The sequence below is a fragment of the Onychostoma macrolepis genome, chromosome 20 (assembly GCF_012432095.1).
Source record: "Onychostoma macrolepis isolate SWU-2019 chromosome 20, ASM1243209v1, whole genome shotgun sequence".
Lineage (NCBI taxonomy): Eukaryota > Metazoa > Chordata > Actinopteri > Cypriniformes > Cyprinidae > Onychostoma > Onychostoma macrolepis.
The window spans coordinates 1,735,024-1,748,205 of NC_081174.1; the positions used below are offsets into that span (position 1 = coordinate 1,735,024).

The 13,182-nt window shown below is 36.4% G+C and overlaps 1 protein-coding gene across 1 annotated transcript in view; it reads left to right on the plus strand.

The window, feature by feature from the left end:
• map3k5 (mitogen-activated protein kinase kinase kinase 5) overlaps window positions 1-13,182 on the plus strand; it is a 41,771-nt gene that overhangs the window by 8,263 nt on the left and 20,326 nt on the right. The window contains exons 2-5 of the mRNA XM_058755859.1: window positions 5,345-5,484; window positions 8,262-8,285; window positions 8,826-9,019; window positions 11,269-11,437. Of these exons, the coding sequence (XP_058611842.1) occupies window positions 5,345-5,484; window positions 8,262-8,285; window positions 8,826-9,019; window positions 11,269-11,437 (527 nt within the window). The remainder of the gene's footprint in view (window positions 1-5,344; window positions 5,485-8,261; window positions 8,286-8,825; window positions 9,020-11,268; window positions 11,438-13,182) is intronic.

Genomic DNA, 13,182 nt, shown 5'->3' on the forward strand with positions numbered 1-13,182 from the left:
TTTATGTTCACTATTGCTTAATGTGTAAAATCAACTATATGTAAGCTTTAACAATTTGCTGGATGAATTGCAGTGGTATAGGAACCATAAAAGGTAGTATAACAGGTCCTTGCTATTTGGTTCCTTTAGTGAAATGACACACTCTTTTTGTAGGGCTGCATGATTTGGGAAGAAAATCTAATTTTTTTTTTTTTTTTTTTTTTTTTTTTATAACTGGTTACCTGTTAACATACAAGCAGCCTATAGCTCTACATACTTAGAAAGGTCTAAGGTTTATTCTGAAATATTGTGCCATTATGATATAAATCTTAGACTGTAATTTCTTAATTTTTGTCACACTGTAAAAAAAAAAGAAAAGTTGAGCCAACTTAAAGTTTTAAGGCAACCAGCTTCAGCAGATTTTTGAGTTTGCTCAACTTATTTTGTGGGAGATTCTCAAATTTTTGTTGTATAAACTTAAAACGACAAGTTGAGAAAACTCAAAAAAGCTGGTTGCCTTAATTTTAGGTTGGCTCAACTTTTTTTTTTTTTACAGTGGAGGTATGCAAAATCAAAAACGGAGTCCATGCTTTTACAGTTTTTCTCTATTGCTATCACACAGTTCATGAAACAATTCACCATTTTCACAAACACAATCTCAAAACTACAAACCAACTTTTTCAAACTTCAAACTTACAGGTCAAAATCAAATATTTTAGTCAAAAACCTATTCTCTTTCAGTGTACATCATAAACTGAGGGGTGCCGATACAAGGACATTTTCATTACACAATACACTTACAGTATATGAAAAGAGAAGAAAAGTTCAAATACCAAAGAATTGAATGTCAACTTGATATGCAACACAATACAGGATACTGTCAGTTGCATTACATTAAAAAAATATTGCCTTACAATATTGTAAATGACCTTATATGCCATACTTATAGCAGTTTCTTAGTTTTCTGACACAAGATTTTCTACTTCTCCTAGGTAGTCATCTCTCAGTTCCTCAAAATACAGTACATGTAAGAAGTACTTAGCTACAAATCAATTGGACAGTTATGAGTTTCAGGGTGTAGAACATGCTACAGTATTTACAGTACATAGAATAGAAATGCTCTCTCATCTAAAGTATTGCATCTACTGTAATTATACTGTATGTGTAAGTAGTATAAAAACCCTGTGGATGACTCTGTAGGCCAACTTCCTTCATGGTCATTCCATTCACAAGAAAATGTCTTTGTTTCGAGAAGTAAATGAATGGTTTGGGAAATATACTGGAAAGATTTGGATTATACTGTGTTAGCAATCTAGAAAAAAAACTAATATGAAAAATGAGCCTTTTTGCATTCATTGTGGAAAAAAAAACTCTCCTGTACACTTCTGTACACGGGAGAAGAACATGGATTATAAAATGTTTACTTGAAATTTTTATTTTGCTTATTTTTACCCAAATTAGGATGGAATGAGCATTATTGAGCGTTAAATTTATATTCATAGCTGGAGGAAAACACCACATACGGATCACAGAAGTTATAGAACTTCCAGGAAATTCCTAATATGGATAAAGGCATCCAGCTATCGCTGTACCTAATGAAAGGAAGATATAAACATTTAGACAATATACCCCGGTTTCACAGACAATACTTAAGCCTAGTCCCAGACTAGTAAAATCTAAGTCTTATCTGTTTCAACTGAAAGAAACTTGCACTGACTGATCTTAAAATATGTCAGTGCCTTTGTTTTGTCTCAAGATGCACCCCGGTAATGTTTTTTGTAAAGCACGTTTATAAAAAATTACTTAAATGTCCTAATTGAACTATGGCCTAATCCTGGCTTAGTCTAAGCACTGTCTGTGAAACCAGGCTTTAATGGTTTGTTCTTCAAGCCATCTTGGGTATTTTCATAATAATGGAGTATTTATGATGCATTGCTAATCTAAATATCCTTTATAACATTATAGAATATATTTTCTGCCTCGTCGTGATAAGGAATCTACATCACAAAAGGAAGTTTTTTTTTTTTTTTCAAATATTCAACTTGTGTTGTGGAATAAAACCATGTTATTAAATGTTCTCTTTTGTTAGATGACCGGTTTATAAATGCTTCTCATTACCAATTTGGAGAGATGCATTGTTATAAGCAACTCAATCTAACAGCGCTTGCAGAGATAGAGCAGCATTTACTACTGTCTCTGTGCATATATTTATTTTTAATTAAAATTCACAACCTTTGCCATTTCAGTAAGCGCATTAATCTAAATCATGATTTCCATTTTATTCTGATCAATCGTTTAGCCCTATTCCAGCTTTCAGTACAGTTCAACATTTTGAATGGTCCACACTTGCTTCCCTCACAGCGTCATTTCTGCTCCAAACTCTGTAACTTTGGATACCCTATTGCATTCAGTAATTATATTGTGCAGTCAGTCCAGCCAGTACAATCTGGCATGTCAGCATGATGGATTTCTGCCTGTCTGCAAGCACCATCGATCCTCTTGTTTAAACAATCTCCAAATAACACTCAGAAATCCTAACACTCAAACTCAGCTAAGCCTCATTCAAAGCTTTTGTGTACCTCTTTAACAGTCATGTACTTTAAGTTTCAGTTTAATTAACGGAAATCATTGCTTGTTTTCAGTTACATAAAAGTTTTTCAATCTTGCTAATAAATACCCATTGCTTGTTGTCTTTGTATTTTGGCCATATGCTAATTAGTTACATAGCAACATGATTAGAGGATCATTACTGTTGCAACAATCTCTGTGTCTGTTAACCACCTAAATCTTGTTTGCATTCAAATCAAGCATTTTTTCAGCTTCCTGTCATTATATGAATGTGCAAAGCTACAAATGTCAGTCTTTAGAAACCCCTGTATAATATGGCTGTAGCATGTCCGCTAGACCCCAATCAGAGGCATTTCTTTGCAGTAAATTTATACTAAGACCTTCAAGAGTGTAACTAGCAGATATTCAAATTATAAACAGACTGCACAAAACTGTCTGTGCTTATAAGAAAGGGTCCAACACACCACGGCACAAAATCACATATTCACTAAAGTTGTGTATCTTAGTTGTTTGAGAATTGTAAATTTACCATTTAAAATACTGAACTCACTAATCATTTGTTGGATGACTACTAGCTCATCCCAGCCTCGCATGACATTTCCCATTGATGTGATTTGTGCTCTTTGTGAGATTGAACAAAGTAATATCATTGCAGCAGCTGTACACGTGCAAAACTGTGACCGATTTATGTGGGAGAATTCGGAAATCTGGAACAGATTTCTTTTTCTGGATTGGAATGTTAGATCTTGTATTCACAGCTGGAAATGATCATCGTTGTCACATTAACAGGTTCCAAACCTGTATGACTTTCTTTTTCCATGGAACATAAACGCCAATATTCAGTACAGCAGAATGTTAGTTAAAGACAACCTTGAAAGCCTTTCACTTTCATTGCATCTGTTTTCCATAAATTGCAAATGGATGATGGCCTAATGTTGTTTTACCTATTTTGCGTGGCATGGAAGAAAGTCATACAGGTTTTGAATGACATGCGGGTGAGTAAATTATGACAGAATTGTTCTTTTTAGATAGGGTAATTTCTTAAAATTGGATACAAAATATGGAAGAAGCCAAAACCAAACAAATATACAACCAATGACCTGACAAAATCTTGTCAGTTGTTTTTGTTATACCAGCTGTATATAATTCAATACATTTGCATCTCTTTTACACAACCTTTATGATTATATAAATGTCGTATTTAACAAATCAAATAATTTGCATTAAGGAACCCTTGAAATATGAATCATTAGCATTACATTAGTTGACTATAAGCTCTGTTGTACACATCACCTTATTATGAAATGCAGCATTTAAAAAACTGTATAACTTTAGATAACAAAAATTCATGATGATCTGCTGATATCCACTGGTATCCATCTTGAGATGATTGGCATTGTCTGATAACCAACACATCAATTAACAGAAGCATCATCTTCACTTTGTTCATTTGAAAGTCTTTTGGCAGATTTGTCAATGGATTGTAAACATTTCTATTTTTTTGAAGTTAATATTAAAGTATTTTAGTAAAAATTGTGCACAATAGTTTTTCATTCATTTGTAATATGTTGTAATATATTGACATTATATCAGCCTTAGGCCACCCTGCTCTCTTAAGTGTCAACATTCGCATTGGCCAATGAAAAAACGATATTGGTCAACCACTACTTCCAGTGGTACGACTCTGGTAATGTCTTTTTGAGAATTTTTGGCTGTCCAAAAGTATTATGCATTATTTCAGAGGCGATCAGCTTGTGGATATCTACACTAGTCAACCTAACACCAAAATGCGTTCTTGTCTTAGGACAACTTTGATTAACTTTTTTGATCCACTTCAAATATTGACTTACTATAGTTACTGTAACTAGACACTTGCCACTAAGTCTATTACACTTCTCAATTCTGATTTATTGCTCGGATCAGTTTTTCCCCCCTACACTAGTAACATTATTTTTTAAAATTTGGTCAGTATCAGATTCAAGTGTGAACTAATCACGGTCCTGAACTGACTCGCATACGCGAAAACAATAGCAAAGACGGCACACTGTCATACGGAAGTAAACATAGAGGTCACTGAAGTTAGTGTTTGTGTTAATTTATAAGATGATATGACGTGGAATCTAGCGAATTTGTGCACAGGTGAAAAGGAGGACAAAGATATGATGATAATATTTAAATATTTACAAAATAATTCCTCGAGCCATCTCAACATAATACCTGTATACATCTTGCGGTCCCTTTAACTGTCTAGCAGCTGTTATGACCAAAGAGCAGGTTAAGATATCTTTTAAAGGCAATTTTGTTTCCCCAGTAGACCCACATTGTCTTCATATCTTCATGTCTTAGTTTTGATTTATGTATGTAAATCGATTTTGCTCATGTATTTGTGATATAACTATAAAGCATGGAGAATGAAGAAGTTCCAACAAATCCTTTCACTGTTAAGATTTATTTGAACTAGAAGACACAAAGACTCTGGATGTTCATACGTTCTATATGTCCTTCTGCTTAGGAATGTATGTTGCTTTGTTCGTTTTCTCTATCATGTCTGTTTCCTTTGGGTTAACTGAAACAACAGCTCTGGCACAGATGCATGCAAACAGAGGAACCGACTTCCTGCTGATATTTAAATGCGGCATGTAGGGTGTTAAACTCAGCTGTAGGGACAGGCCCGATAGAAAATAACCCCCACTCTGTCTGTCTGTCTGGTCTGTCTGGTCTGTCTGTCTGGTCTGTCTGTCAGGTCTGGGAAAAAGTGTTTCAAAATATGTGAACACTTCTCTGTCTCTGTTCACAGATATTGCAGTGGTTGAAATGACAGATGCATTTCGGCAGCCCTCTCTCTTCTATCACTTGGGTGTGAGAGAGAGTTTCAGCATGGTCAACAACATCATTCTTTATTGTGATCTCAACTCAGACTCGCTGCACTCTCTTCAGGTCAGAAGGTCTTTTGTCTCAATGTCAAGAATCAAATGAGTCAAATTTAAACTGAAAGGGTCATTTTTTTCAGCATCTTACTTTTCATAATCTTTTTCAAATATTTTTCCCATATTATACAATATCAAAATTTGTCACTGTATTCATTTACTAAAAATTGTTGATATTGATCCAAGAATGTCCATTATGTGGATATGTGTAGTATGAGAAAAAAAGATAGAAGATGAGCAAATAGCTTTGGTGTGAGTTGGCAGTCATTATAGACCAACTTCATGCATCCAGGCTGATAAATGTTGGCAAGTCCAAAAAAAAAAAAACAGATAAAATCTTTGATAGGATGTTGGTGAAGGTCCATTTCTTGTTTCTCAAATCAATGTAAGCAAGTGCATCATGGTGTGTTGCACATACATTTATTGTAATATACATTTACAGTGGGCTAGTAGGAGAAACGCTCAGTATTATAAGCAAAAGGGTGCTCACAAATTTATTGGATGTACTCAAATTATTAATACAACCCACATTATTTGCAGTGCATCACTTCCAACAGTTTCATCACAATGATATACTGTAGGCTTTTATTACCACAGTGAATTGTGGGCAGGCATTATTGTCATGGAGATCCTCCTGGCAAGGTCACACACCTCTATTATTACTTTACATTACTAAATGGAATTATGCCAGGTGAGTGGGGAGTAAATTGCATAATATGAGATATATTTAGATGAGCTCTTTAAGGCAGTGATTTTATTACTAGGCAGAATTTAGTGGAGGATGGTGCTTGGCAAACACACACGCACAGATGTTTAGAATGAAGTGCATTGCATAGGAATTGCAGTTTCAGGAAACTCTACAATATGCATCGATAACGTTTTTACCAGTAGCATGCTACGTTGTTGTAGTAGTGTGATGTTATTACAGTGAATGTTTAATTCACTATGTCCAGTTTATCTTAAATAAAAAGCAGCTACAAACAGAACTGCAGAACAGACATTAATATGAAAACATCAGAGAGTTTACACACTTAAGGATGTCAGCCAAACAAGGTTGTTTTGTTTTTCTCTGCAAATTAAACTGGTATACACACTTAAAAATAAAGGTGCTTAAAAGGTTCTTCACAGCGATGGCATAGAAGAACCATTTTTGGTTCCAAAAAGAACTATTCAGTCAAAGGTTCTTTAAAGAACCATCTCTTTCTTTCCTTTTTATAATCTGAAGAACCTTCTTTCGCCACTAAACCCTGCAAACAAGCCTACACTGGCCCTTTACGGGCCCACTTAGGCCTGCCAGCACAGGGCCCCTGAGAATTTGCTCATTGGCAAAACATTGGCCCCTTAGCACTGGCCCTGCACGGGCAGCCCTCACTTAGCCTCCAGGAAGCCTAAGCGCTGTTTTATTGAAAATAAAGTTTGAAGTCACCATTATGGAGGTAAGAGCTTGCTTTAATTGGGTTCCTGACCCTTGACTTTTTAACTCAAGTTTTTCTTTGGTTGCTATAACTGTGTGTTTCTGAAGCACATTTGTTATAGCAAAAGTTGTGAGGACAAGCTGATAAAGGGCCAGTGCAGGCTTGTTTGCAGGGAAGCCTCGTTCAGACTGTCAGCCCAAATCTGATTTTTTTTGCAAATTGATCATATTTAAATAGTCTGAATGGCAACGAACTACATGAAATCCGATTTGTGCAAATCCGTTTCAAGCTACATTCATATGTGGTTTGGAATCCTATTCAAATCGCATTTCTGGAAATCCGTTTCAGTCTGAACGGTCAGATCGGATTTAGCCTAGCTTTTTCACGTCCTCATGCCACGTAAAACGTAAACAAGTTTTTGAAGAAAACATGCTGAACATCTTTGCAGAAACAAGCTTGTGTCGTTGCGAAGTGCAAGTCAAGCGTAAAAACTCATTATCCTGCTAGTACACGTACCTCTTTGAGTTTTGAAAGTAGTGGAGACGGCAGCACGAAATAAAGCCGCTCATTCCAGCTTCCTGCGTTTCTGCCGCTGCCTCACAAGATGAAATATGTTTAACACACCTCATGTTGAAATTACAGCGCAATACAAAATACAGCGCAACTGCGACAGCAACAGCAACATGTTGTCATGTCGTAAGACAGCATCTGCATTGCAAACTCTATTGCGGTTACTGTTGTTTTTTGCGTAGGCATAACAACGCAACAGCATTACCATAGAAACCAATGCACATTCCTTAAAAAAAGAAAGAGCGCTTATGGACACACAAATCAGATATGAACAGTTGCGATACGCTGTGTGGACAGTCAGTTATTCAAATCAGATTCCATCCGGATATGCACAAAATCAGTTTTGGGCTGACAGTCTGAACGAGGCTAAAGAACCTTTTGTGAAACAGAAAGTTTCTTCAGATGTTAACGGTTCTTTATGGAACCATTTAGACAAAAAGGTCCTTTATTTTTAGGAGTGTAAGAGAAATTAATTTTATATTAAAAATGACAGTGCTTTTAAAAGTTCAATGAAATAATCTGACAAGAAAAAGGTATTGAAAGTAATAGTGATTACTTTTGATTTATTGTTGTAAATGGAAATGGATGGCCAAGTTGAGCAAATTGCACCTTGCATACTTAACAGAAACAGAATATACTAGAGAACTAGTAAAACCAGTATAGTGCTCTGAACATGGTCACACACACACGGTTATTCAAAATCTTCAGACACAGTATGTTCTTTACAATGTTTGTGATCCTAAAAAAAGAACTGATCGTTTATACCACCTGAATTAATTTGTCTGCTGTTTGTCTCATACAGGAGGTGATATGTCAGAAGAATATGGTAAGTCTTAATCTTTACTTCCTCTCTGCTGCATGTTAATTTGTTGTCATTTTCGAACAGAAAGAAGAAAGTCTTTTTTTGCCTCATTTCTTAAGTTTGTGCTGTTATTCATGTAGGTTAAACGGTTTGATTGCAAACCTGAAAACATGGAAAAAGAAAACTTTATTTTTATTTTTGGTTATATCATGTTGTAGGAGATAAGCAATTTGACAGACATTATCGGTGTATTTTAGTTTTTTTGCAACAAGCTTTGTTGTAGGATTTTATAATTAGGTACAAAAATTGTTTTAGCTAACAAAATAAATAGGGGTAGAGGTTTATGAGTTAACTTCAGTAGATTTGTGAGAAATACAATGATAGGAGGCCAAGAAAACATAGCAAACTGCCAAATGACTCTAAATAAAATGTATAGATTTTTTTTTTCTCCTGTTCACAATCCAGAAAATACCTTTGACCCATTTTTGGGGCATGATATACCTGCTTACTATTGATTTATTCATCAGTGTTCATTTTCACTGTGGATATTTGCTCTTTTTCCAGACATGTGCCGCTAACTACACATTCATTGCATACATGGTGACGCCTCAGAATAAGGTGTATTGCTGTGAGAGCAGTCTGATGAAGGGTTTGAGTGAACTGATGCAGCCCAGCTTTGAGGCCCTGCTGGGGCCCATCTGCATGCCACTGCTGGACAGACTCACTCAACTGCTCACCAGCTGCAAGACCAACACCTGGTGGGATCTCACTACCTCCTTTATCTCCTCACTTCTCATTTTCATCTCGCAGCTAATTGAATGTCATTACAGCAGTAATACAATAGCCATGAACAGAATGACGCATGCTATGGTTTAAAATTTTGGTCATATCGCCCACCCTTAAGTATTATTTGTATATTGTTTTTCACATTGTTTCAGTTCACCATATGTATATTAGAGATGCACCGATTGACCGGCCAGTGATCAGAATCGGCCGATTTTTCGCATGATCGGCCCGGATCACGTCTTACCGATTCCGAGCCGATCCTTTTATTGCCAGCGGTGCAGGCAATGCTGTCACAGCCATGCGCACACTCACAGTCGCGTGTAAACACGTCGTTTCGCATGAGAATGATTCTAATTTTAATTGCATTCAATGTAAACAGCGACTGATCATGTATTTATGCCATGCCAGATGAGGCTTGCACAGCCTGAGTGAGTGTGTGAGAGAGACAGCACACAAAGTAACTCACAGAAATTTATAGATGCATGCTGCCGTAGGAAAAAAAAAAAGATATGATTTATGATTTAGATAAGTAACATTATACGGCCATGATGTTTCCCCGAATATCAATGTCAACACGATTGCAATGTGACACTGATTTTATACAATAGTATTTCAATAAACAAGTTAAAATTAAGTGACTTCGATTTTAGACAAAATATTGACTGTTTTTGGTCAATTTCGCTGACGAAAATAGTTGCGATCAAAGCCACAGCAAAATTGTTGTGTGTCTCCGAGCAACACAAAGCGGTGTTTCGTTACTGAATGAATCCACGTTTTTGAACAAATCGAGTGAGTCAATGATTCAGTGGACCATTCATAAGGACAGTCACTTGCCTCGTTTACGAATGAATCAGCCGTTTGAATGAATCGGTTGAATGAATGAATGAATGACTCATTAAAACAGCCACTTGCCGCCACCTACTGGTGGTTTGATCATATTTAAAAGTATCATTGCATTTTTTCAACATTTATATGTACTGTATGTTTAAAAAATATGTGAATTAGAACATTTTGATTTTCAGCCACAGTTACAGTTAGGGGAGGTGTATCTCGGTCATGAACAGAATGACGCATAATATGGTTTAAGAGTTTGGTCATATCGCCCACCCTTAAGTAGTTTCATCAATAAGTTTGAATGTCATGTCATAATGCCATAATGCCATAATAATTTAGACGAGGCTAATGCGAGAGACAAGACAGACATGTACAGTGTTTAATACCAGACTTTACAATAAAGTTTAGGTATCTAACAACATGACAAACCCAGTCACACACTGGACAAGAAGCACCAGAATGCTGGACAACTCAAAGATTTCATATCAGACATGGAGCGCGTCTTTCTGTACTCATGTCCTCAGGTTCAGGACACCAGTCCTCAACAGTGAATCTAATTACCATACAGGCAATAATTTAAAAATAAATGATCAAAGTGGCATCAATTAATGTTTGGTGTTTGAAAAAGCAGTGCAATTGGAAAGTGTGAGCTGTATTATGATATTTGTCTATATGATGCATATATTTTGTAATTTAATGGAAAACAATGTGAGTGGTGCTCTGTGGCTTGGCAAGATTTTGAATAGAGCTGTAAGTGCTGTCACATTGTAGGAGCGTGACCCACATTTGCTGACTCTGCCAGAAGTTTGTTAATAATAATGCTATGAGATTAATGTGTTCAAAATAGTTTGAATATTAAAATATAAAAAGTCATGTAAGTCTTGTCTTATTAAGATGGTCTTTGAGGCATTCATTTAACCAATTCATTCAATCGGCTGATTTATTCAGTAGCAAGTATTAATGTTGTAATGGCTGTATTAATGAATGGCTCATTGAATTGATTTGTTCAAAAACGCTGATGTATACAGGACCGAAAAACCACTCTGTTTTGCTTGGGGTCGCACAAACATTCTGTGATTGCTTTGTTTGGAACCATTTTTGTTGGCAAAATAAAGCGAAAAGAGACATTATTAAAATTATTGTGCTTTTGTGTGCTTAACTGAATATACTGGTAGCCATCAGTTGAGATAGATGTTTCATGGGCTCAGATGGTGTAATTACAGCATATACTGCCCATACTAATCAACTTTGGGGCTGAAATATTGTTCCTAAAATTGTTTGCTTAGTGTGAGTGTTTAATAATAACTTCTGTGAATCTGCATTGTGTATTTCCATTCTTGCATAGTTCAGTAACTTTTGTTTTTGTCTCTTTTGTGTGCTTGTTTAGCCAGTACTTCCGTGAGACGGTTCTGAATGAGATTCGTAAAGCGCGTGAGCTTTACACCGGAGCAGAGCTAGCGGCTGAACTCAGACGGATCCAGCAGCGGCTCGATAACGTAGAGTGTCTTTCAGCCGATGTCGTCATCAACCTCCTTCTGTCATACAGAGATATTCAGGTGACTGCATCACATAAACTTTTGGTTGTAATTCACAGTGACTGCAAACTATTTGTAATATTATTCATCATAATTCTGTTTAACTTTAAAGATTTTCTTGAAGCAAAACGTGTATGCACTGGTGAAATGAGTGAAGGGAGAATGTTATTGGTTGATTTAGGTCACACGTTAACAGGATGTGCCAGGTTCAAGACAAGTTAAAGGTGATGTGTGTAATTTTTCAAATCTTGCAGTACTGCTCGTTATGTGGACACAGCCATAAGCCATTCATAGGTTGATCCTGCTGATCTTTACTGTTTTCTCACATTGCCTGAATGCTCTGTCACATGCTGTTTTATTTCTCCAAAAAGTATTTTCTTGTGTCTCAGTTTGTAAAACAAACCAAAATCGTGTGTACAGTAATCCTCTTACAGTGGAAGTCTATGGGGCAAGACATTGTGCTGTGACAAACACCTAAATGAACACAGTTTTGTAAATATTATACAAGTGTCTAATAGGCTTGGGCGGTAATACGGTAATATGGTATACCGCGGGATCTAAAAATAGCAACGGTATCAGTTTCAATACCGTTATACCGTCATAAAAAACAATGCACTTATATAGGAGATGAGGATATATATTAAATATAATTTATTTAATGCCTAAAAATGCGTATGCTTGGTTGTCATCACGTGACAGCGTGGAGGAGAAAGAGAAAGAGAGAGAGGGGGAAAGATGGCGAGTCGCGCACCAAGTGACCTGGTCTTGAAAAAGAACACAACTTCTGCAGTTTGGCAGTATTTCGGGTTTCGCCCGAACGAGAAGGGAGAGGCGGTAAATACGGACGAGACAATTTGCAAATTGTGCAACAAAAAGGTGACCGCGAGAGATGGAAATACCTCGAACCTAAGGTCGCATATACGAAACCACCATCCACTCACTGCTGCGAGGATGGACCCGAGTTCACTCAGTGCAGCCAACATGATCTCACAGAATTCCGTGTAATGTTCATGGACTTAATTAACCTCCGAATCTGTGGTGGCATCACGGAATCGCCGAAAATTAGGTAAAAGGTAAAATAGGGAGGAGGTTTGACGGTATCAAAATTTGGAAACCGCCCAAGCCTAGTGTCTAATGGGTTCAGTTTGTCCACATTTTGCCTACAAATGACACCATGACACTTTGCGTGAATTATGGGAGTAACTTCTGTTAAACTGTATACATTCAGCAACTTCTATTAAACTTGTTAGGTTCAATCTTTTCACTCCTGAAAATACTTTCAGAAGGCTATGAGTAACCCCAAAAGCTCAAATGAACGAGTCTTTCAGTAGCGAAATAATGGATGTTAAATATTATATGCATGTTTATGTAACATGCATGTTGTGTTAATCCAAACTTTATCATTAACTGCAACACTGATGGATATTTCAAAATGTTTCCTAGCTTTATAAATATTCCAGTAAATGCTTCTGGGATTAGAAGAAACAAACAAACCAAAAAAAGATTGTGATTAAGTGATTAAGCTTTAGAGTGAGGATTTGGGGATAGAAACAGGAGAGCAGGCCACAACTGCACAGTGTCTGTTGTCTTTTTTTTAGAAATATGTCGAAATGCAAAGAAACAATAAAAGAATCAGAAGGAACAGAACACAGCTGATCTTAGTGAAAAGAGATGCTGTCAAAGATTTTGTCATTGCATTCAGTGTCACATATTAAAATGCTAAGCGTTTTTTTATTGTCCTAAAAATAGAGCATGACTGAAAATGT